The sequence below is a fragment of the Rhopilema esculentum genome, chromosome 16 (genome assembly GCF_057945365.1).
Source record: "Rhopilema esculentum isolate cy_ngs chromosome 16, ASM5794536v1, whole genome shotgun sequence".
NCBI lineage: Eukaryota > Metazoa > Cnidaria > Scyphozoa > Rhizostomeae > Rhizostomatidae > Rhopilema > Rhopilema esculentum.
In genome coordinates, this window is record NC_142830.1 from 7,096,633 (window position 1) to 7,122,807 (window position 26,175).

The 26,175-nt window shown below is 34.0% G+C and overlaps 2 protein-coding genes across 2 annotated transcripts; one reads left to right on the forward strand and one right to left on the reverse strand.

Annotated features, from left to right (window-relative positions):
* Nucleotides 1-512: 512 nt before the first annotated feature.
* LOC135682301 (protein SPMIP7) lies at nucleotides 513-7,772 on the forward strand. The gene is made up of 10 exons (XM_065197136.2): nucleotides 513-863; nucleotides 1,277-1,416; nucleotides 1,649-1,728; nucleotides 2,074-2,147; nucleotides 2,541-2,673; nucleotides 3,369-3,445; nucleotides 3,877-3,918; nucleotides 5,092-5,193; nucleotides 5,711-5,818; nucleotides 6,386-7,772. The coding sequence occupies exons 1-10, from the start codon at nucleotides 673-675 to the stop codon at nucleotides 6,525-6,527; spliced, it is 1,089 nt and encodes a 362-aa protein (XP_065053208.2). The 5' UTR covers nucleotides 513-672; the 3' UTR covers nucleotides 6,528-7,772.
* A 145-nt stretch (nucleotides 7,773-7,917) lies between these two features.
* Nucleotides 7,918-12,788, reverse strand: LOC135682300 (growth/differentiation factor 2). Its single transcript, XM_065197135.2, has 2 exons — nucleotides 12,034-12,788; nucleotides 7,918-8,891 (listed from the first exon to the last, which is right to left on the reverse strand). Exons 1-2 carry the CDS (start codon nucleotides 12,533-12,535, stop codon nucleotides 8,116-8,118), a joined length of 1,278 nt encoding a protein of 425 aa, XP_065053207.1. The 5' UTR covers nucleotides 12,536-12,788; the 3' UTR covers nucleotides 7,918-8,115.
* Between the last annotated feature and the right edge of the window lie 13,387 nt (nucleotides 12,789-26,175).

Here is a 26,175-nt window from a genome sequence, read left to right on the forward strand (position 1 = left end):
ATGACGTCATCATTGAAAATTGCTGACATCGTTAAAATAGTGATGTATATATATCATTGGAAAGCTTTCCTTTAAGCGAGCCCGAATCTAGCGTTTATATCGAAGTCAGACAGACGTATACTCAAGAAGTTACAATGATTTTGGGTAAAGGAAACATATTTTTTTTGACGTCATCGGTAACGTGACTTTGATGAATTTTTGAAAATGTTGTAAGGGCTTAAATTATTCGTTATACCATATAATTCTATAATCGGCCGAGAAAACAAAGGTTAGTCAATGCGGTCGATGGTTGAGGGGAATGCCCTGCCTATATGACAATTAGTTCCAAAAATTACGGAAAATAGTTGTCTCTCTAGAAAACAACTTAAGTCATTAATAAAGAGTTTACTACTTCACAAATGGAAATCCAATTTAGAATGAATAAAGATTCTCAAAGGAAACTCAAGAAAATACACCTTAGTTATGTCCAGTCTCCCTCTGAATTTCTGTCCTCGTTTTAATATATGTATCCATAACAACCGTGGCTTTGTTTCTTCGCAGGCCTAGTAAATGGAAACTAACTTCGTTGAATCAATCCAAGCAACAAGATTTCGATACCTTAATTATTGATGATGTATCTAATGACCATAAATAACGATCGATATTGAAGAAGGAAGACAACAAATATTGAAAATGCCATCATTCGATTTGGCAGGATTGCAACTTCGTGATGCACACGGCGAAGGATTCTTCTCTGAAGAAGAGCGGAACAGACGCCATAGAGTGCTGGAAAGAATTTCAGCTTACGGTGGCAAAACTGACCAGTTATATAAGGCTAATGGTTTGGAAAGTCTACGTGAAGGAGCTAGTGTTTGGAGGCTAAGGTAATATGCCATATTCTGTCACAAAGGAAACGCTTGGAATTATTAGGCCTATCTACTCTTTTTGAAAAACAGCCAGAAGGGAAAATCCTTCGATTTTTCGCTTTATCACTATTTCTAATATAGTCTGACTTGAATTGAGACTTTTCTCTTAACCTAATGAAAAATGCTAAATATGTTAGTCACATATCATCTCTGTCGTCAGCAAGCTCTTGTCGGTAAAGTAAATTGTACAAATTTAGCAGCTACTAAAACCTTGATGTCAATGAATCAAAGGATAGGCCTAATCTAAACATTCTCACCCCTCCCTTACAATTCTTGACTTTCATATTTGCTTCCAAAATCTGTATGCAGAATAATTCAAAATTGTTCACCTCAGCCAAACTAGTTAAGTTACTTCCTGCCACTTTTTCTAGCTCGGGTATTGATAGAAGTACGAAAAATTCTGGAAGCCGGATTAGGGAAATTGAAACACATTGGCCTGAAGTTGATGAAAAAGATGTGCTGTATCAAACAGAAGCCCTTGATGGAGGAGATAGTTCATCAAATGAGCAAGGTACATATTGTTTGAACTTAGTAGCTCAATATATTACTTTGCTGCTAGTCTGGAATAAGATTATCAAACACTAGTTGACTTACATAGCACTTCCTTGTTGGCTCTATGAATTATTCCAGTAACAGAAAGCAAAGAACAGCACAAACAATATATTAGTTGTATGTGATGTGGTTGACTAAATCCAAACAATATTTTCTAACACTTAATCAAAACAATATTTTCTATCTTGTAGCCATTACCCAACAGCCAGAAGCTCAAATGCCACCTATTGATGACAATTTTACTGAAAATTATTATGAAATCTCAAATCAGGTCAGATTTATATGAAATTCTTGCAATTTGGTCAATTTTTAGCTCAACAAATCAACATCTATTAGTATGTTTTGTGGTTAGCTGAAACAGATATCTACATTTCCATCTATTGCTTTGCAGAATATTTCATAACTTTTACCAAGCCTTTTTCTTTAATGGCCTTATTGACCAGTATTTGCAAAAAGTTTTATTTCTGATTTTTCAAGAAGATTTTTTCTGATATCAAATCAAGTTAGAAGAGATTGTTTTTACACTATGATTAGTTTGTTTGTTTGCAAAATATTTTTTACATGGGCAAATTTACTGTCAATATAAAAATAATTAAAAATCTTTTATGCTCTTTAGGTAGAACCTGTGACTGAAAGAGATTTAAGAGATAAAATAGCAACAAAAGCATTTTATACATCAACAACACAGAAGTGAGTTTAGCATTTGGTTTTGTTTAGCAAAGTATATAAAGTTGGTGATGTAGATAAATATCAGCATCAATTTAAGTTAGATATGCAGCAAAAATGCTGGTATATTGTGTAAATAGCTGCTGGTTGAAATCTAGGCTCAAACCCTTGATTTAGACAACAGATATTTAAGCTTCAAAAATTATTTGATCGGGATTTGATCTTTTGGGAGATTATTCAGCTTAATTTTCAACAGATTTTATGATTTTAAAGGCCCATTCCCAGTGTAGCCCATACCCTAAGGTTGTGCCTTCAAAGCAGATTTTTTCCTTTCCGAGCCTCAGGATGTAGTAAGGAAGGCTAATTCCTTTTCCTGCTGCATGGATGTATGCTCATTCTCATTTTGTTTTGTTTTAGGTTATATCAGGGAGTAGATTGGAGGAACTCAAAGTGCAGACGACCTGACCCACCTTCAACAGTGATTGAACCTAGACCAGACATGGTGACACAAAGAACAAAAAGATATGAATCAAAACCAGAAGTCTGGCAGGTAAACAGTTGTAATTTTTAATTGACATCAATGTATGCACTTGTTTGCCATTGAATTCTAAAATATCTTGATGACATTTAAAATTTTGTAAATTATTTTGAGAACCTCTGACCAAATTTGTTAGATGTCCAGATTCAATGATGGGGCAGCGCATGGCCATCTTATCTTTCCAATGACTGATTTCTTTTAATTTTGCCCAAAATTGATTAGAACATGATTGGGGGAAGGGAGTGAGTCTTGTTATTTTGACTTTGCTTCTGATAATCAACAATTACTTTTGAGCTTCAATGTCTGGTTAAAGAGTTTAAAAAGCCTCCTCAAAATCAGTAGAGAATGTGATATGGCAAACAGAGCTTGATAGTGTTATAGATAAATCTAAAAGTGCTGATTGTCAAAAACCTCCACTATTATGCTTAAAATAGACATGTCTTGATCATATGCGACATTGTTAATAAAGGCAAGGACTTGACAACTGTTTCATCACATTTTCTTTGAAAAATCTTGGAAAATGAGCCTCTCCAACACTTAAGTGGGCCTGGCACTCAAAACTATTCAGGGCAAGCCCCGTAATCCTCTCTTCACCCTACACATTCCCAGATGGCATCACCCCTGGTCGGAAATTTTATCAAAACTTATTCTGTTGGTTGGATTTCCAAATTTAATATATATAAACTGAAGTTTTTCCTCCTTGATAGAAATTTAGCAAAAAGCCGTTTACGTGGGACTATTTGCAAACAAGAGATGGACATTATCTCAGAAGGCCATTTGCTTTGTAAGATTAATCTTGCTTTACTTCTTAACTTTCTCCCTGATATGCTTTGGTAGTATTTTCAAAATAAAATGTCATCCAAAGGGATTTTTGCTAAATAAGCTAAAGACAATATACAAACTTGAGATTATGATTACTAGAAAGCTGGCTCTTCTATATAGGAAGCTGATTGCCAGAAGTCAATTTCTGAAAACCTCATATCTTTTTACAAAACAGTTTTGTGTAGTAAAAAATTAATAATTTTGCTTTTTTCCAATTGTTACAACATGACTCCTGTATAATAGAAATGGACATTAGAAAAATGTTTTGAACTGATAAACTTTTATTTATTAATCTTCTTTTCAAGTTCAAATATACTTTACCATTTTATTATCAAACTTAATGATCTAAAATTTAACAAGAAAATGATTTGCTCATATATGCTTCTCTTTTAGCACTAGCCAGTGTCAAAAGGTTGGACAAATACCAAATTATACGTAAGATCATTTTAATATTTCAACCCTGCTATTTGTCATTTGTGCTGCCATATGCTAAGGTGCATTGTCGATTACTGTAATGCCTTGAACAAGCGCTCCCCTCGAATTAGCGTCCACCCTAGAGGTAAAGTTATTAAATAAGCACCCCCTTTGAATAAGCGCCCACCCCTCGAATAAGCGCCCATCCTTCAACCTTCAGAAATGGGCGCTTATTCGAATTTCCAACGAAAACATAATTGGAAAGCAATTCAACACGAAAGATTAATGAAGAACAGAATTTGTACCCAAATCTACTTTTTGAATAGCGCCCCCTCGATTAAGCGCCTCCCCCGAATAAGCTCCCACCCTGGAGCTTTGAAAATTAAATAAGCGCCCGGGCGCTTATTCGAGGCATTACGGTATCCAAACCACAGATTATCCGAAGCTCGAATATTCGAATAACAATGGGTGTTGCTTCTTGTGGTTCTGGTCGCATGATATTAAGCAAGGTCGGCCAAAGCATCGCTTCAATAAATTATATTCCACAACAGATGCCTGCATAGCCACATTAATTCGCTTGTTTTCTTCGGAGAAAAGAGTCTTCAAAAACGATAACGTCTCAAAGGGCCATCCTTTCTACCAAAAACGTGCCGCCCTCATCTTTGCCTGACGTCCTGTAGGATCACTCATCTTTGATGATTCTTTGGATAAAGCTACTCTTTAGGGGACAGGGAAAAGAGCCGAAAAAGACTTGTTTAATTATTCGAATTTTGGGCTTATCCGACCTGTAAATTTAGTTCAACCTCTTGCATATTCGAGGAAGCATTGTTGTCAGAATCTTTAAAGAGCGAAATAAAAGCTCATATGTTGCAAACAGATTTGTGTATTTGAATAATGATAATGTGAAGCGAAATGTTTATTATAATTAACGGGAGCCCATGGCACAAATCATTTTGCTTAGTGGGCTTTCCAGAATAATATAAAATTCGGGCAGAGATACTTATTTCTCTCTAGAGGGGGTAACCGTTTTACAGAGAGAAATTTCAGGGCACGGCCTCTAAAACCGTGTTTTTGTAATAAGTGTGTGAAGATAGGCTCTTTAGTGAAAATTTTCTAGATTATTTTGCCATAAAAGTAGAAAGTAATGTGAATATTCAAAGTAAGGAGAAAATGAACGTTTTATTTTATCATCAGGGGTCATGTCTCTGGAGAAGGTGAGAAAGATGTGGACGGTGAGACATTCACGCCTTTAACAATGATGCGCTCATCTAAACCAAAGTATACAATCACAAGCAGGTAAGTTATAACTTCTGCAAATAGAAGCAAGTACAAATATAGGCCCTTTGAAAATAGTAAGAGTGAGAAGGGAACCCTGCTGTCCTCTAATTTTCTTTGCTGGGCAGACTGTTGTCATTCACATGTCAAGATTTTATTATGAAACAAAAAACGGGATGTTGCTTAGCAGAATGCTGTCACAGGAAGGATAGGAAAGCTTTGAATTTCCAAAAGGAAAGAGGCCTCCCTACTTTTGAGCAAAGCTATTCTGAATTTCAGTTGTACCTAGATATAGAATCTATAACGGAAGGATCCCATGGTGTATCCAGGAGTTTCGAAACTTACTGACAAAGGAAAGGATAAATTAATGTAATACTACAGCGAATATTGGATTTACATTTACTTGAACTGCCTACTTGAGCCTTCTTGTACTTTTGATTTTACATTAACGTTACTGTCATTTAAAGAAACATTTTTGTGTAATATAAACCTTTTTTAGCTAGAACATTTTTTTGATTTCTTCTTTCTACATTCTTAGGCGAGGATACGTTCCTGGCTACACTGGGTGTGTCTTGTGGGCTAATCCGAAGCCACCACTCTCTGCTGAGAGAGAACCACGGCGTGAATCGACTGCCAGAGTGCACAGGTTTGCATTTTGTTTCTTTATACTCCGTAATTATACCATGAAATCTTTATGTTGACAGCTACTTTGAATCATTAGATATTGTTTAGCATGAATCATTTTTATGTTTTAATTTATGATTTTTTTGTTTTGGCAATGTAATGTTTACATTGTGTAAATTGGCGCCAACTATTTGCTGGCACGTGGGATCGAGCGCCATGGAGAGTTTTAGAAGGGTGTCGTCCATTCCTGTTAGGTATTAAACACGGAACTGGTTATCATATATCTGTAAAAAATATGTTAAACATGACATAAAAATTTGCTTTTGTGGGGATAGAAATATTGAAGAAACATTTTGAGGGGTGACCTCATTAATTTCAGCATCGACTTTTTATAATAATATATAATCCCTTTTTCCCCTTTCCCTAAACAGTCTCCTTTATAATCCCCTTTTCTTAAAAAAATGTTTTCTTCGAATTGTTGGCGTCTGTGACCATGTTAATAACATCTTGACACTTGTTACTACTAGTGACCACTCATGTTACGTCTAGCTGCCATTCAGTACGACAGGTTTTCAAATATTCCTTTCAGACCATTGAACGCTCCAAGGAATGACTCTGCATACAAACATCGAGGGCCTTTGTCAAGAATGGTTACACTTACACATCCATTCAATCCATATAACAAAATGCAGCCAGTCAATGGACGTACAGCAAGTGGTAACCGTGTATAGCTTCTTACTAATGACTTACTTACCATTTTACGTGTAAAAAGTGTAAGCCTTAACTTTTAAATGTACTCAAAACAAACGAGAGGAATCTTTATGTTGATACAAAAATCTGTAGATATCTATCTAATTTAGCATTTTCACCTGATTTTGTAATAATTGTACTCCTAGATTTGCATATTTGCATTTTTTTATATTTTATCTATCATTTTAGTTAAAAATGAATATCTTAATCATTGCCATCATCAACATCATCATCAATATTATCACGTCATCACCGCCAAATTACCCAAATATCAAATTTCGATAAAGAATGCTACTCCAATCACAATGCCTGCCATAAGTCTTGTTACACTACATCAGTTTTAAAGGACAAATTCAGCCACCCCCCTTCCCCCCTTTGAACAATGTTGGTTTACCACAAAACGACGTAGGGGATTAGGAAGTACGCTTTCTTTTGCGCCTTCTATGGTATTCTTCTAAATTATCAACATTGTTTGGGGGGGGGTGCGGAAATAAGAGTATTCGGGAAAAGAATTGAAAAATATAAAAGCACAACGCAAGTTGCTGGGTGTTGTACTTTTGGCAATGATCGGAGAACACATTACTCGTGAAAGTCGGAAGTTGTAGCTTACAACCGTCCTGCTATATACACCAAAGACGTGCCCACACGACATTGAACACTACTAAATGACAGACTAGTAGTGAGAGCTTTTTTAGATGAAAGTATAAATAGATGCAAAAGTTATTGTAAAAAACATTTTTCAACATCCAGCAAGAAGTATCTGATGCAGTTTAAGGGTATGTGGCAGACAATGATGTAATGCGACTTGAGAAATAATCAAAGTTGCACAAAGCTAACAAAAATTTTACATTTACGAGGAATTACCCCCTATCATGTACATTTTTTAGTAATTAGCATATTTAATGTCTTGATTAATGTACGATGGAAGTTTGGCTGTCGAGGCTGACATGTTAGAACGCATTATAGCACTTCACAGTTTTCCCCCAAAACCATTGATTGTTTTAAAGAGATAATTTCTCATTAAAGCATTCTTCGTGATTAAAAATTGCTTAAGGCAATGTCATCTTGAATGCAGAGGTATCTTATCCAAGAAAGCAGAAAGAGTTTCTAACTGTGAAATATCATTTCCCATTTCCTTTGCTATCAAATAGTATTAATCTTTATTAGTAGTTTGTAAGAAGTCAATAATTACATCTAATGATACATTTTTGAAAATCACAATTAAATAGGAACTGGATTTTATTCGCATTTTCGTCTTTTTTATGTAACAGGGAGGACTTAAGTAAACCTGATTGAATTCGAAATAAAAATCTCACTTGAACAAACACGCCCCTTCCTTGGCTACTTAATTAACAGCTATGTATTTTGCTTTTTCTTAAACTTGTGTTTGGTAATAAAGGAAGTTATAATACTGCCCATCCCTGCCATTACATGGAGCAAAGTGCAAAGATGCACAAATCAGCTACAAACAAATATAGCGAACAAGTCCTCTGTTTTTGTTAAAAGATGTAAACCCTTATTCATGTTTCTATTTCTTCTGGGTCCCTTCCGCTGAGCAAATTTATAGTCTTACTGACAGCCGCATTCAGCCACGATCATGTTCTCTAAGCTTCTGATCGCGATTCTACCAGAGTAGGAGTCCTTTATCATCGTTGTCAAGGGAACGTAACTCCGTGGGGAACAACAAGTGGACTTGGCCACGCGCTTACCGTACAGAGAATGCAGCAACTGTTGAATAAGAGAGTGCTGTGTTGGATTGGACATGCTTCCGAGGGGGTATCGGCAAGCCCCATTGCATTGTTTTATGTCGAAAATTGTCGGTGCAACCATGTCTTTATAGCCAAGGCCAACAAAATTGACAATTAGACTCTTACGGTGACACCCTCTCTTAGTCAGCTTCTTGTGATTGTCAGCATCTCGTTTCGTCAATTCTTGTTGGTTGGTAGGCAATCTGAAACGCAGGAATGGAGAAACAGGATACTTCTCACTGCTGAAGATGACGATTTCTACTGGGCTGCTAACCTTTCTGCGCCAGCTGGCCTTCACTTGACTTTCTTCGTCACGTTGGCTAATTAGTACCATTCGCAGCACCAGCGAGAATGTATTTACGCTGCTCTTTCTTCTTAGCAGAGGTGTGACTGGAAAAAGTTGGCATCTGCTGGTACCAAATTCTGTCTTTGTTAGGCGCATTGTCTTGTCAGATCTTACGTTTGTGAATTCTATCGATGAGATATTTTTCAGTGTTTCACGCTTCAAACAAAAATGCAGCATTGCATGAAGAATCTTTTCCCTTTTCGGAATATGGATGTTGAATTTTAAGATGAAAGAGGTCTTTTTCGGTCTACCTAAAGTCAAGATTAAATAGATATTTAGGATTTTACACAGAAGATGTTGCAAAAACAGAATATCCAGCAATAGCCGTATTTTTTCTTGTGAGCCACGTTTTATAATCGTATCTTTGCTCAGAAGGCCATTTATCAATGAAGGTGGTTTGTATTCTCTCCGCTTGAGAAGCACTACATGCAATTTTTAGTTCGAGAGAAAGTTTTGCTTGAGCGATAACAAGCTGTTACTCAATAGAAACTCCCTCCCTACGTATAGGCTGTGCTAATATGATGAATATAATAATAATAATATAATAATAATAATAATAATAATTGTAATAATAATAGTAATAATAACACTGTTTAGACAGGGTAACCTCTTCAACACACAGAGTGCTGTTATCAACGAGGGCCCTGTATATGACTGTTATATACTACAATAAAATGTTACAATCAAAGAAAAATATAATGAATGGGATAATATTGAAGCAAATGATGAAGAAAATATTATGAATGCAATCTTAAGCAATGAATAATTGAAAGATTAAAGAGAGCTTTACTTTAATAATGATCTTGGTGATTAAATTCTAGGTTTATAGTTTATTTGCGCTTTTTCGGCTTCCTCAAATTTTCTCAGTGATGTAAACAATTTTGTCTATTTGGTGAAATTTGATGTTTGGATATTACTGTGAGAGAATTTCAAGTAACATATTTTTTCATTTCGAAACCAAACGGAACCAGATTTTTAAGAAATATTGAGCGAAATAAACAAAATAATAATCAAGTTTTTTGGTAAATCTAGTATACCAGTTATAAGTTTTGTTTTGTTTTGTCTTTAAAGGAAGTGTAGAATTGAAGATTATTGATAGACAACAACAATTTTGATCTAATTCTGATTATATATTTCATTTTCAAACTTTTCTAAAAAGCCTTTACGTTTTCGTTTTATAACATGGCTCTAGATCAATCATGAGATGATTGATTCACGACAGATGGGAGTTTCCCACAAATTATCTATAGGATTAATTTGCCAATATATTGCTCATGTATTTTGAATCACATAAATGAAAGTGTGTACGTTTAAGTCGTACCACCTGTTCAATAATAATTGCGAATTCTTTCCGGGTTTGCATGTATAAAAAAAATCTAGAATGCTTTTGCCGCAATGTAAGTATCTTGTTGTAAAATAGTTTTGATAGCCATCGTTTTTTGAACACCCCTTTTTAAGGTCCTTTTTGGCCTGTATCTGACAATTAGTCATTTTTAGATGCATCAATTGTGACTCCTTTATTTTCATGTTGGTCCAAGAACTCTTTGTAATTACTAAACGACAAAACTAAAGAACAACGATGCTATAAAAGCTGCTTATAAACAACATTATAATGGAGAGAGGATCTAATGTTGATCACCTGCGAAAATTCACTTGAGATATTGGACATTTTGGAAGCATTGAAAGAGTGTGAGTGTGACAAACGCTATCTCCCAGCCCAACAGAGATGAACGTGGGAATGAGACTGCAGTTTCAAACACTTGCTCGAAGCAAAGGTGCGTGACAACACCGCAAGTGATGAACAGGTGAACATTACCTACATTGTTGGGGACTTGCTATAAAAAGACCTTGAAATGCATAGGTTGTGATATCATGATTAGATATCATGATGATAATGATGACATAGATTCTCTTATTTGTTTTTTTCAAAGCTAGCCCTTAATATAGTTCCCCCGCGTTAAATTTGCTGTCGAAGATAAGAGATGCTTGCATCATTCTTTTTGTCACACAAACATGATAAAAAAATCCCTTGTCATTTTCAAATTTTTAGATAAGGCTTTTGGAAGGAGTGTGGTCTTCTTTCGTTGTTGTATCTGTGTTTATTTCTTTTCCCAAAGGGAAACTCCAGCATTTTATGAATGTTGTTGGGATCATTGTATTAAAGTTATTGGAGACAGTTCTTTTGAATGCTGATAGAATCGCTGAAGCATATGTTCTTTGTTGTCTGTCCGAAAAATGCCGAAACACTTCAAAGCAATTCGAGACGGTTTGAAACATTACTGCACACTTGAAAAATTGCGGTCCTTTATGATCAGCAAGAAGATCATTAAAAGTGTTTAGCGAGGATGAATTAAAAAAGGAAAAAGAAGTCCCGAAAATAGGAATACAACAAAACTGCTTGCTTAAGAAGCAGCAAGAACACTTCTGGTTTTAAGAGATTATAATTACTTGAGGGCTAAGAATAAATAAATCATCAACCTGTCATTTTCTTCAACATTGGTTAAAAGAAACGAAAAAACCATCACAAAAAGGAAAAAGCGTTCGAATTTTCAGCCCATTTAATACTCTTGCTAGCTCCTACCATGGTAACAAGAACATGCCTTTACACTCTCTTTTTTTATAAGAACAATTTTATAAGAACACGAGCCTCAAAACTGGTCAAAAGTTAAGAACAAATTAAGAACAAGCTGAGGTTGAGCTTCTGCAAAATGCAATTTTGAAAAACGTTTTTTCTCAAAATCGAGGATTTTTAGCGATGTGTGGATGCCTTTTCTGTGAATATTCAAATTTGTCAGCAAATAAAGGCTATCTCACTCACTTTGTTGGCAAATGAGCCCTGAACACCTCCTTAGAGCGAAAAAGCTAGCAATAGCACTGCTTACACCCTCTTAATTTAAGAACAAAATAAGAACAATCCAGCCTCAGATTTTCGAAAAAATTAAGAACAGTCAGCCTGAACTTAAATTTACTGGTTCTTATAAAAAAAGAGTGTATCAACAGCGAGAGCCTCTTCACGAAAGTTCTGATTCGAAAAGGAGAATTTGCTCTGCAGATGTCAGTAGTAGTACACTGTGTCATAATAGCTTTGAGAACTTACTTTTCAAACTTAGATTTGTGATTTTACGGCGAGAATACCTACAAAATTTGATGGCTTCTACTAAACTCCCTTTACCTTCAAATTAAGCTTTCGATTAATTATTTTGAAAGAAACCTATTTTATAATGTATTTCAAAGCAGTATAACATGTATAACAAAATGCAAAAGATAGTTGCTACTTTTGCAAGGAGGATAAAGTTGCCATTAGGGGCTGTCTATAGCATTGCTCGTTATATGATACGGTGAACATACATAGATGAAGAATCTGCAAGACAATTATTGTCAAGACGGCAATACCTCTAGCTGGAAAACTTCGCACGAACTCAGCTCCATACGGCAATGGACTTGGATTTTTAGCCAGCGTCTTGTATAAATCAACTATGTAGGGTGGTGTTCCATATAAGTTTTCTTCGCCGGGTTGCTGGCGAGGGAAAGATGATGCTATTTCCTCTCCCCGTTTTATCGATTGTAAAGACGGCGCTCGTTGAAAAGCATAAGCAGAGTAAGCAGCTGCTAGAATCAAAACACCGATGAACATTTTCAGACTTGAAGTTCTACAATTGACCACGCTTGATGAGAGAGTTTCCTCGCAATAACTTATATAGCACTTGATGTGATAATCAGACCATGCAGACAACTTGTACCTACCTTGAGCGGTGGGCGTCTGATGACAGCTGGAAAGCCAGTGGATGTCCGAGATTTTGGTGTGTGATATACATGAGGTTTTGTTCTCGTATCTTGCTAGATGGTTTCCTGAACAGGTTTTTCTTGCGAAGAAAGTCCTGGAACACACATTCATTCCAAAAATGTGCACAAAAACTCTTTAAACATTTTCCTTTAGATTTTAAAAGCGTCCAAAAATACAGAGTCTCGACAATACAGGGTACTTTTTTCTGTAAAATGTCACTCAAATACATTCTAATACATTATTCAACTCAAATGTGTTCTTAAGCTACCTACTGTAAGGTTTTAATAAACGTGAAGGTCGGAAAAAGCGGGTTGTTTTAGAGCTCAGGAAATATTTGATAAGCCCTGGGGATTGGAATTAACGGGATGTGGTTGGAAAATTTATCTAATTAGTTATAAACAGACATAAAATTGATTTTCAAATTACTTTTTACCAAATACTTCTAGGTAGTAATATGCTTCATTCAGTCAACCTTCAAGTAAAAATAACATAAATTCAATGGTGGGAGAGGGCCCTGACAAGAGCGGGGGGGGGAGGTGGGGGGGGGCTGGAAAAATTCTGAAAAACTGATAAGCGAAAAGTGCCCATTCAGGCACTTAGGACTAGGAGTTTGTTCAACATTGAACCTACTAAAGGCATGCAATGTTTATCACATAGATAGACCTAAATTGGAACAATCCGTTGCGTAATTTGATTGCAAAAGCAAGCAACTCATCAACGATAAGAAATTTAAGTTTGAAAACGAATTTTGCAGGCAGGGTCTGCTGCTAAAATAATATTATCTTGCTATCTCTTGCTTTATCCTGAACTTCCGACCTTTTAGGCACATTATTCTTGGCTTTATCTCTTACCGCAAAAAGAATAAGAAACGATAAATCACTTTCCCTGACGTAATCCGTAATCCATATTTCAGCTGTTCGTTTTGTCTCAGTGGTACAGAAGTCACAAATATTTTGAACTTGAAATCATGGGAAATCTGTGAACTTGAAATCATGGGACAAATTTTGAAAATCAAACAATAACTTGGATGCTACATTCAATTGCAAATTGGCTAGAATTTGATGCTTTTTTGAGATGTCCCTGACTGTACCTAGCCATTCTCTGTAAGTTGCAGCGTCGTAGAAAGTTTAAGCAAATCGCAGTTGTCGTCAAAGCTAAACATTATCATCTATTTATTTTCCGTCCGAAGAATGAGAAATAATATGTTGATACTGATTAGCTTTGGTGGCATTCACAGACAAAATTCTTTTATCGGGAAATGTGTGCATGTCAATTGTTATGCGAGCACCGGCGCACCCCTTACATACCACTGAAAAAATATTTAGTAAATATTTTAGTCGTTTTGCCAGTGCTTCATGAAGAAAATTTAGACAACTGAAATAAGGACTAAAGCAAGGGTAGCGGCACGATGCAGCTACATAGAATGCTGATGATAAAGTATAAACAAAAGCATTAACGCAAATATCTTATAAAACTTGAACTACAATCCCGGAGGAAAATAGTTGAGGCTTTTCAAAAAACAAAGATAACGTGCCAAAAAGTAATACCTCATTGGCTTGGCAAACACTCTCACACAAAACGGCATGAACCGAACCACTGACTGTTAACCTTACAGCAACACACCATCATCATCCACATCGTCACTTTTTCTACCATCCCACCCATACATTATTATTTCATAATCATTATCATTACTCTCAATATTCCCGTTATCATTGTCTTTTACTATGTTTTTATTTCCTATTTTTATTTTTACTTCCATTGTCATCATTATCATCATTATTTAATATCATAAGAAATTTTTAGTATTATCACCACTACCCATCTTAATTACACTTTAATTCCACCACCACCCACACTCTCTCACTCGCCACCCTTCCCTCTTCCATACTAATTACCTGTTTCTTCTCCGCTTCGCTGCATTCACACCATTCCACATCAACCAATCCGATACTACCATCGCCTCTTTTAAATTTGTAAATTTTTTGTTCGTTTACTTTTGCACTGATAAAGCCCCGTAAGCCGGGGCGAAATATTAGCCATATCTGATTTACGTTGTTGTTGTTGTTCATTCTCGTCGCGTTGTGGTGTATTTACTACATTTTCAAAAAAATTTGATGTTTTCTCGTTCTTTTCCAAACTAACTTCTCCCCCTCCCTCCTTTAAATGTTGAATGCATTTTTGAAGCACAAAAAACAACTAATCCAACATGGATTCGTGGGAAAGGGGGGAATCGAATTCACAGGTGCAAAGTAAAGTAAAACATTTAAAAAAAGAGTTTTGGCTCAATTTTGTCCGGGATTGTAGTTGTGTTACAACTATCCTGCGCATAAAAGCAATTAGCGGTCTCAAAATCGCTAACAGCTTTGACAGCGATTTTCGTTTGCTTCTATGTGTGCACTTCTGTTCTCGTACTAATGACCTTTTCTTTCAGTAAGAAAATCATATTGTTCTTTCAGCTAACCCGTATCAACAGCCTCAGCATTCTACTTCTGATTCGAGATTCGAGAGACATTGTGGATTCTATTTTATATCCGAATTCACTAAAAAGGTAAACATAATTTTGGGAAGATTGTAAACACTGATAGAGGGTGAATCTTCTTATAAATATTTCTTTACTCGTATGATGTTTTAGACGATGTGCAACTCGCACCGCACTGATTTAATCTCCACAATTTAATCTCAGAATTTGCCGCAGCGATCTACAATATTTCATCCAGAGCTGCAAAAAAAATTTCCCTTCTAGGAACCTGACAAACAGGACAAAATTTTTTTCTGAGAACAGATAGCTCTACCTAAAGTACACAAAAATTTCCTGCAAGGACTTCTGTTTCATTAGGTCTAGAGAAAATTTCCAAGAAAATTTTTGTTTTTTTATTCAATCTTGTTTATCTTTGGCAAACTCTGCAAAATATTAAATAAGAATCAACCAGCTTTGTGATAAGCTATGAGTCTATCGAATCTAAATCCTAATTAATTTAGTTAAGTCCTTTGAACCTGGTAGTCAAATCTCCATAAGTGGAAGGTTACTAGGCTTTCCCATCAGGCGACTTACTTTCAGATCCAAAAGCAAAGTCTGATATCGAGCAACTAAAACAGCACTTTTCAAAACATATAAATTGCCTACTTTGGGTCTGCAGCTTTATCAATTAAAAAGGTCCTGGATAAGGTTTGAAAGTTGCTTCCAAGTAATACAAATTTTTATGATATTTGACGAATGAGTAATATAATATAAAGGTTTAACAAATGTGAAACTTCTTCATCTGATGCTTTCTACAACCCTAGGACATATAAAGCTTACATTTGTATAAACTATTGATCTGTTATGAAAAAGCCAAGAAATACTTTTGTTATTGCAATCAGCTGTTTTTTAACAGATTTTGAATTTCTAGAAATCTAGCTCCTAGGTTGGCCCTAGGTTCCGATACTTTTTGCAGCTCTGACTTTATCCCCAGCTTTTTGAGGCTCTTATACCCAGGGTAATAAAAAAAGCTTTTCCTAGATTAGAAGAAGCGTCTTTAAAAAGGAGGTAGTTTAGAGAAATCTTTCTTCGACCCTCAAACCCTGAAAATACACGTTAAAATGTCCCACACAATCACGTTTTGGGCACGTGCCTTAGAGTTCAATGCTCCAGTCATGTACCAAAAGCTGCAAAGAACAGAAGAGAAGTCTACGTGTTTTTTAATTGTGTAAGCAGGAATGAGTGTTCACAAGGGGACAAGGACAGTTTACCTAGATGTGTCGTTTGGATACCATAAATAACTGCACAATGTTGTCAGAAATGTGAGAAACTGACGCTATTAAATGTATTTCTTTTCACTCTATCAGTTTAGCTTGTCAGGCTGAAGCTGTTGCCAAGGATTTGAGGTTTTTCAAAGCGATAAATCTCTTTCCCGTAGAAATTTGGTTTCCTTATTTGCTTAGGTCTGTTTGCAGCGTTTTATTAATGCATGAAGGATAAAGATGCAAAATAAATCAATAGTCTGCCATGGTATCATAATGCTCCTAAGGGACTATGATATTTTCTATGCGATATTTTTAGTTCTCGTTACCTTGAAGATACATTTCTAGTTAAGGTGACTGTTTTTCATTGCAGGCCCACTGCAAGGTGAGAAAAGGAAGGCAATGCAATGATATTAAGCGACATGGGAATAGGTAGGAAACTCGGAATATTTTGGTTTGTAGACAGCGAAAAACACGACTTCCTGTCACTATTTCTACAGACGAGTTTTGATAGTTATGGAACTCATGACTTCTCTCAGATGGTACGTTTAAATACATACTGTTAAATGAATCGTTTCACATGGGTGTAGCCCACTTACTAAATGATGGGTTGCTCAGGAAGGGTTCGATTTCCCCTAAATATTAACACAATATGGATTGATTTACAATCGTATGAAGTTGTATCGTTAATATTTTTTCTCTAACCAAAGTAGGATGCAACATAAGAAAGTTACCATAGGAAATGCATCTCATGTGCCAACGAGCCCCTTTTTACAGTTTTAGAAATTATTCCCAATCAAAGACAAAAGATGGTTCGCCCTGTTGTTCTCTGGAACCGTTTGGACCCTATTAATTTGGCCCAATTACGAACTGTATGTTTAGTGAAGCAAATATTTGGCATCGTGGAATAAGACCATCGATGGTTTTTATCATATCAAAAAAGTTCGGTTGAGATTGAACATGAAAATTAATCAAAATTTTTGCTGAAAGAAAATATATCGATATTATCGACATCAGTAAAGGATGAGATGATTCAAAAGATTTACTTGTCTAGGCAAGGTGTGGCTAGGCGATTAGTGCAAAAGCAAAAAAAACTTTGTTCATGCTGATGACTTACCAGCAAAGCCTATTACAGTGCTACCATTTTGTAAGCAAAGCTAGGTCAATAATCTCCATGGGCTAAAAAGTGCTTCTTTTCTAACAGCTTGAATTGTTGATGGATACTCGCTGACATCTGGCACAGAGCAAGGGTCCCTTCTTACTATCTAAAACATTCTCCTTTACATTGGTTGGTCTGAATCACTGATGAATGATCTAAATCACTGACCAGTGGTCTGAATCAAAATCAAGAGAAAAAGATATCAACTTTGCATTTAGCGTTAATAATATAGCTTTTCTCTTTTCGTTTAGCCTAGCGCACACGGCAGATTTTCGTCTTTGAAAGAAGAAGGTTTTTGTCTTACGTGTGCCGATCATTGGACAAAAAATGTTGGAAGACAGTTGAGTGACCAATAATCGAATACGTTTGGATCAAATGATAATACACTTTGAATTTCCCCCGCCAAGCAATTTACTGTCTGCGATTCAAAACGAAAATATATCGCGTGCGGATTCTGCCAAGACCAAAATCTTTGTTTTTGACCAAATTCTGACGTGTGCGGTCGACTTAAGATAAAACATGTTGTTTTTTGAACGTTTTGGGCGATTTTTTAGTTTCTTATTATTAAGAACCGGCCTATCTGAAAAATCCCTTGGCCACCCTTTTTAAGTCGTTACAAAGTCTTCAAAAGTTGCTGATATGACGTTGCGAACTCTAGGCTTGTGCATTGGAATAGTCTATAAACATTGTGCAGCAGAATATGAATTGCACTGAATATTTAACACATCTGCTTTGCTTAGCCTGCCTTTGTTTGGCTTTGCTTAGCACCTAAACCAACTGATTTTTATTATTTAACTTCAATAAGAGGATTCTTCAATCAGGCACCTACCTCTACGGTGCCCGAAACGTGCAACGCTGATTTCTTTCACAAAAATTTAAAACAGATAAATCAGGTCACAATAAAGGAAAAATGTTTAAAAAAAATAACAATTTTTACAGGAAAAAAGTTTTCCTTAAATTTTCAGTAGACATAAAATATACTGATCCCTTGATGGTTTAATAACCAACAAACTAAAACTAACACTTAACAGCAACACAAAATTATTGTTATTTAGCCCTTCTAAAGTGCCAGATAATAAAATAAATATTGTTTTCAGGCTATAGACCGATTAAAAGACGATTGAAAAGTTGAATTTTGAAAAATAATGAGGATAGTTTTTCTCGAGAAAAATGCCAAGGCTTTAACTTTGGAAAAATCTTACTTTGTGACAGAAAATTTTCTTTGGTGTAAAGCTTTGGAAAGTGCCAGAAATAAAAATTAATATGGTTTTTAAGCTAGGGGCAGATTAAAAGACGGTTGTAAAGTTGAATTTTGAAGAAAAATGAGGGTCGTCTTTCTCGAGAAAAATGCCAAGGCTACAACGTTGGAAAAATCTTAATTTTTTGATAGAAAGTTTTCTTTGATGAAAACGTTTTTAAAGTGTCAGAAACTAATATTAATATGGTCTTCAGGCTAAAAGCAGATTAAAAGACGATTATAAAAATGAATTTTGAAGAAAAATGAGGGTCGTCTTTTTCGATAAAAATGCCAAGGCTATAACCTTGGAAAAAGTTTACTTTTTGATAGAAATTTTTCTTTGATGAAAACGTTTTTAAAGTGTCAGAAACTAATATTAATATGGTCTTCAGGCTAAAAGCAGATTAAAAGACGATTGAAAAAACGAATTTTGAAGAAAAATGAGGGTCGTCTTTCTCGAGAAAAATGCCAAGGCTATAACCTTGGAAAAAGTTTACTTTTTGATAGAAATTTTTCTTTGATGTCAACGTTTTTAAAGTGTAAGAAACTAATATTAATATGGTCTTCAGGCTCAAAGCAGATTAAAATACGATTGTAAAGTTGAATTTTGAAGAAAAATGAGGGTCGTCTTTTTCGAGAAAAATGCCAAGGCTATAACCTTGGAAAAATTTTACTTTTTGATAGAAATTTTTCTTTGATGTAAACGTTTTTAAAGTGTCAGAAACTAAAATTAATATGGTCTTCAGGCTAAAAGCAGATTAAATGACGATTATAAAAATGAATTTTGAAGAAAAATGAGGGTCGTCTTTTTCGAGAAAAATGCCAAGGCTATAACCTTGGAAAAAGTTTACTTTTTGACAGAAATTTTTCTTTGATGTAAACGTTTTTAAAGTGTCAGAAACTAATATTAATATGGTCTTCAGGCTAAAAGCAGATTAAAAGACGATTGTAAAGTTGAATTTTGAAGAAAAATGAGGGTCGTTTTTTTCGAGAAAAATGCCAAGGCTATAACCTTGGAAAAATCTTACTTTTTGATAGAAATTTTTCTTTGATGTAAACGTTTGTCAAGTGTCAGAAACTAATATTAATATGGTCTTCAGGCTCAAAGCAGATTAAAATACGATTGTAAAGTTGAATTTTGAAGAAAAATGAGGGTCGTCTTTTTCGAGAAAAATGCCAAGGCTATAACCTTGGAAAAATCTTACTTTTTGACAGAAATTTTTCTTTGATGTAAACGTTTGTCAAGTGTCAGAAACTAATATTAATATGGTCTTCAGGCTAAAAGCAGATTAAAAGACGATTGTAAAGTTGAATTTTGAAAAAAAATGAGGGTCGTCTTTTTTGAGAAAAAGGCCAAGGCTATAACCTTGGAAAAATCTTACTTTTTGACAGAAATTTTTCTTTGATGTAAACGTTTTTAAAGTGTCAGAAACTAATATTAATATGGTCTTCAGGCTAAAAGCAGATTAAAAGACGGTTGTAAAGTTGAATTTTGAAGAAAAATGAGGGTCGTCTTTTTCGAGAAAAAGGCCAAGGCTATAACCTTGGAAAAATCTTACTTTTTGACAGAAATTTTTCTTTGATGAAAACGTTTTTAAAGTGTCAGAAACTAATATTAATATGGTCTTCAGGCTAAAAGCAGATTAAAAGACGATTATAAAAATGAATTTTGAAGAAGAATGAGGGTCGTCTTTTTCGAGAAAAATGCCAAGGCTATAGCCTTGGAAAAATCTTACTTTTTGACAGAAATTTTTCTTTGATGTAAACGTTTTTAAAGTGTCAGAAACTAATATTAATATGGTCTTCAGGCTAAAAGCAGATTAAAAGACGATTGTAAAGTTGAATTTTGAAGAAAAATGAGGGTCGTTTTTTTCGAGAAAAATGCCAAGGCTATAACCTTGGAAAAATCTTACTTTTTGATAGAAATTTTTCTTTGATGTAAACGTTTGTCAAGTGTCAGAAACTAATATTAATATGGTCTTCAGGCTCAAAGCAGATTAAAATACGATTGTAAAGTTGAATTTTGAAGAAAAATGAGGGTCGTCTTTTTCGAGAAAAATGCCAAGGCTATAACCTTGGAAAAATCTTACTTTTTGACAGAAATTTTTCTTTGATGTAAACGTTTGTCAAGTGTCAGAAACTAATATTAATATGGTCTTCAGGCTAAAAGCAGATTAAAAGACGATTGTAAAGTTGAATTTTGAAAAAAAATGAGGGTCGTCTTTTTTGAGAAAAAGGCCAAGGCTATAACCTTGGAAAAATCTTACTTTTTGACAGAAATTTTTCTTTGATGTAAACGTTTTTAAAGTGTCAGAAACTAATATTAATATGGTCTTCAGGCTAAAAGCAGATTAAAAGACGGTTGTAAAGTTGAATTTTGAAGAAAAATGAGGGTCGTCTTTTTCGAGAAAAAGGCCAAGGCTATAACCTTGGAAAAATCTTACTTTTTGACAGAAATTTTTCTTTGATGAAAACGTTTTTAAAGTGTCAGAAACTAATATTAATATGGTCTTCAGGCTAAAAGCAGATTAAAAGACGATTATAAAAATGAATTTTGAAGAAGAATGAGGGTCGTCTTTTTCGAGAAAAATGCCAAGGCTATAGCCTTGGAAAAATCTTACTTTTTGACAGAAATTTTTCTTTGATGAAAACGTTTTTAAAGTGTCAGAAACTAATATTAATATGGTCTTCAGGCTAAAAGCAGATTAAAAGACGATTGTAAAGTTGAATTTTGAAGAAAAATGAGGGTCGTCTTTTTCGAGAAAAATGCCAAGGCTATAACCTTGGAAAAAGTTTATATTTTGATAGAAATTTTTCTTTGATGTAAACGTTTTTAAAGTGTCAGAAACTAATATTAATATGGTCTTCAGGCTAGAGGCAGATTAAAAGACGATTGTTAAGTTGAATTTTGAAGAAAAATGAGGGTCGTCTTTCTCGAGAAAAATGCCAAGGCTATAACCTTGGAAAAAGTTTACTTTTTGATAGAAATTTTTCTTTGATGTAAACGTTTTTAAAGTGTCAGAAACTAATATTAATATGGTCTTCAGGCAAAAAGCAGATTAAAAGACGTTTGTAAAGTTGAATTTTGAAGAAAAATGAGGGTCGTCTTTCTCGAGAAAAATGCCAAGGCTATAACCTTGGAAAAAGTTTACTTTTTGATAGAAATTTTTCTTTGATGTAAACGTTTTTAAAGTGTCAGAAACTAATATTAATATGGTCTTCAGGCAAAAAGCAGATTAAAAGACGTTTGTAAAGTTGAATTTTGAAGAAAAATGAGGGTCGTCTTTCTCGAGAAAAATGCCAAGGCCATAACCTTGGAAAAAATTTACTTTTTGATAGAAATTTTTCTTTGATGTAAACGTTTTTAAAGTGTCAGAAACTAATATTAATATGGTTTTCAGGCTAAAAGCAGATTAAAAGACGATTGTAAAGTTGAATTTTGAAGAAAAATGAGGGTCGTTTTTTTCGAGAAAAATGCCAAGGCTATAACCTTGGAAAAATCTTAAATTTTTGATAGAAATTTTTCTTTGATGTAAACGTTTTTAAAGTGTCAGAAACTAATATTAATATGTTCTTCAGGCTAAAAGCAGATTAAAGGCGATTGTAAAGTCGAATTTGGACAAAAAATGAGGGTCGTCTTTTTCGAAAGAATGCCAAGGCTATAACCTTAGAAAAATCTTAATTTTTTGATAGAAAGTTTTCTTTGATGAAAACGTTTTTAAAGTGTCAGAAACTAATATTAATATGGTCTTCAGGCTAAAAGCAGATTAAAAGACGATTATAAAAATGAATTTTGAAGAAAAATGAGGGTCGTCTTTTTCGAGAAAAATGCCAAGGCTATAACCTTGGAAAAAGTTTACTTTTTGATAGAAATTTTTCTTTGATGAAAACGTTTTTAAGTGTCAGAAACTAATATTAATATGGTCTTCAGGCTCAAAGCAGATCAAAATACGATTGTAAAGTTGAATTTTGAAGAAAAATGAGGGTCGTCTTTCTCGAGAAAAATGCCAAGGCTATAACCTTGGAAAAAGTTTACTTTTTGATAGAAATTTTTCTTTGATGTAAACGTTTTTAAAGTGTCAGAAACTAATATTAATATGGTCTTCAGGCAAAAAGCAGATTAAAAGACGTTTGTAAAGTTGAATTTTGAAGAAAAATGAGGGTCGTCTTTCTCGAGAAAAATGCCAAGGCCATAACCTTGGAAAAAATTTACTTTTTGATAGAAATTTTTCTTTGATGTAAACGTTTTTAAAGTGTCAGAAACTAATATTAATATGGTTTTCAGGCTAAAAGCAGATTAAAAGACGATTGTAAAGTTGAATTTTGAAGAAAAATGAGGGTCGTTTTTTTCGAGAAAAATGCCAAGGCTATAACCTTGGAAAAATCTTAAATTTTTGATAGAAATTTTTCTTTGATGTAAACGTTTTTAAAGTGTCAGAAACTAATATTAATATGTTCTTCAGGCTAAAAGCAGATTAAAGGCGATTGTAAAGTCGAATTTGGACAAAAAATGAGGGTCGTCTTTTTCGAAAGAATGCCAAGGCTATAACCTTAGAAAAATCTTAATTTTTTGATAGAAAGTTTTCTTTGATGAAAACGTTTTTAAAGTGTCAGAAACTAATATTAATATGGTCTTCAGGCTAAAAGCAGATTAAAAGACGATTATAAAAATGAATTTTGAAGAAAAATGAGGGTCGTCTTTTTCGAGAAAAATGCCAAGGCTATAACCTTGGAAAAAGTTTACTTTTTGATAGAAATTTTTCTTTGATGAAAACGTTTTTAAGTGTCAGAAACTAATATTAATATGGTCTTCAGGCTCAAAGCAGATCAAAATACGATTGTAAAGTTGAATTTTGAAGAAAAATGAGGGTCGTCTTTTTCGAGAAAAATGCCAAGGCTATTCCCTGGGAAAAATTTTACTTTTTGATAGAAATTTTTCTTTGATGTAAACGCTTTTTAAGTGTCAGAAACTAATATTAATATGGTCTTCATTCTAGAAGCAGATTAAAATACGATTGTAAAGTTGAGTTTTGAAGAAAAATGAGGGTCGTCTTTTTTGAGAAAAAGGCCAAGGCTATAACCTTGGAAAAATCTTACTTTTTGACAGAAATTTTTCTTTGATGTAAACGTTTTTAAAGTGTCAGAAACTAATATTAATATGGTCTTCAGGCTAAAAGCAGATTAAAAGACGGTTGTAAAGTTGAATTTTGAAGAAAAATGAGGGTCGTCTTTTTCGAGAAAAAGGCCAAGGCTATAACCTTGGAAAAATCTTACTTTTTGACAGAAATTTTTCTTTGATGAAAACGTTTTTAAAGTGTCAGAAACTAATATTAATATGGTCTTCAGGCTAAAAGCAGATTAAAAGACGATTATAAAAATGAATTTTGAAGAAGAATGAGGGTCGTCTTTTTCGAGAAAAATGCCAAGGCTATAGCCTTGGAAAAATCTTACTTTTTGACAGAAATTTTTCTTTGATGAAAACGTTTTTAAAGTGTCAGAAACTAATAATAATATGGTCTTCAGGCTAAAAGCAGATTAAAAGACGGTTGTAAAGTTGAATTTTGAAGAAAAATGAGGGTCGTCTTTTTCGAGAAAAATGCCAAGGCTATAACCTTGGAAAAATCTTACTTTTTGACAGAAATTTTTCTTTGATGAAAACGTTTTTAAAGTGTCAGAAACTAATATTAATATGGTCTTCAGGCTAAAAGCAGATTAAAAGACGTTTGTAAAGTTGAATTTTGAAGAAAAATGAGGGTCGTCTTTCTCGAGAAAAATGCCAAGGCTATAACCTTGGAAAAAGTTTACGTTTTGACAGAAATTTTTCTTTGATGTAAACGTTTTTAAAGTGTCAGAAACTAAAATTAATATGGTCTTCAGGCTAAAAGCAGATTAAAAGACGATTATAAAATTGAATTTTGAAGAAAAATGAGGGTCGTCTTTCTCGAGAAAAATGCCAAGGCTATAACCTTGGAAAAAGTTTACTTTTTGACAGAAATTTTTCTTTGATGAAAACGTTTTTAAAGTGTCAGAAACTAATATTAATATGGTCTTCAGGCTCAAAGCAGATTAAAATACGATTGTAAAGTTGAGTTTTGAAGAAAAATGAGGGTCGTCTTTCTCGAGAAAAATGCCAAGGCTATAACCTTGGAAAAAGTTTACTTTTTGATAGAAATTTTTCTTTGATGTAAACGTTTTTAAAGTGTCAGAAACTAATATTAATATGGTCTTCAGGCTCAAAGCAGATCAAAATACGATTGTAAAGTTGAATTTTGAAGAAAAATGAGGGTCGTCTTTTTCGAGAAAAATGCCAAGGCTATTCCCTGGGAAAAATTTTACTTTTTGATAGAAATTTTTCTTTGATGTAAACGCTTTTTAAGTGTCAGAAACTAATATTAATATGGTCTTCATTCTAGAAGCAGATTAAAATACGATTGTAAAGTTGAGTTTTGAAGAAAAATGAGGGTCGTCTTTTTTGAGAATAAGGCCAAGGCTATAACCTTGGAAAAATCTTACTTTTTGACAGAAATTTTTCTTTGATGTAAACGTTTTTAAAGTGTCAGAAACTAATATTAATATGGTCTTCAGGCTAAAAGCAGATTAAAAGACGGTTGTAAAGTTGAATTTTGAAGAAAAATGAGGGTCGTCTTTTTCGAGAAAAAGGCCAAGGCTATAACCTTGGAAAAATGTTACTTTTTGACAGAAATTTTTCTTTGATGAAAACGTTTTTAAAGTGTCAGAAACTAATATTAATATGGTCTTCAGGCTAAAAGCAGATTAAAAGACGATTATAAAAATGAATTTTGAAGAAGAATGAGGGTCGTCTCTTTCGAGAAAAATGCCAAGGCTATAGCCTTGGAAAAATCTTACTTTTTGACAGAATTTTTTCTTTGATGAAAACGTTTTTAAAGTGTCAGAAACTAATAATAATATGGTCTTCAGGCTAAAAGCAGATTAAAAGACGATTGTAAAGTTGAATTTTGAAGAAAAATGAGGGTCGTCTTTTTCGAGAAAAATGCCAAGGCTATAACCTTGGAAAAATCTTACTTTTTGATAGAAATTTTTCTTTGATGTAAACGTTTTTAAAGTGTCAGAAACTAATATTAATATGGTATTCAGGCAAAAAGCAGATTAAAAGACGTTTGTAAAGTTGAATTTTGAAGAAAAATGAGGGTCGTCTTTCTCGAGAAAAATGCCAAGGCTATAACCTTGGAAAAAGTTTACTTTTTGATAGAAATTTTTCTTTGATGTAAACGTTTTTAAAGTGTCAGAAACTAATATTAATATGGTCTTCAGGCTAAAAGCAGATTAAAAGACGATTATAAAAATGAATTTTGAAGAAGAATGAGGGTCGTCTTTTTCGAGAAAAATGCCAAGGCTATAGCCTTGAAAAAATCTTACTTTTTGACAGAAATTTTTCTTTGATGAAAACGTTTTTAAAGTGTCAGAAACTAATAATAATATGGTCTTCAGGCTAAAAGCAGATTAAAAGACGGTTGTAAAGTTGAATTTTGAAGAAAAATGAGGGTCGTCTTTTTCGAGAAAAATGCCAAGGCTATAACCTTGGAAAAATCTTACTTTTTGACAGAAATTTTTCTTTGATGAAAACGTTTTTAAAGTGTCAGAAACTAATAA

Bases quoted from the DNA above. Each gene is read 5' to 3' on its own strand.
- LOC135682300 (XM_065197135.2), bottom strand. From the start codon at position 12,535: ATGAATGTGTGTTCCAGGACTTTCTTCGCAAGAAAAACCTGTTCAGGA. The intron at 8,892-12,033 runs GTATTGCCGTCT...TCTTGACTTTAG, and splicing joins GCGAAGTTTTCCAGCTAGAG to GTAGACCGAAAAAGACCTCT.
- LOC135682301 (XM_065197136.2), top strand. From the start codon at position 673: ATGCCATCATTCGATTTGGCAGGATTGCAACTTCGTGATGCACACGGC. The intron at 3,446-3,876 runs GTAAGATTAATC...CTTCTCTTTTAG, and splicing joins CTCAGAAGGCCATTTGCTTT to CACTAGCCAGTGTCAAAAGG. The intron at 3,919-5,091 runs GTAAGATCATTT...TTTTATCATCAG, and splicing joins GGACAAATACCAAATTATAC to GGGTCATGTCTCTGGAGAAG.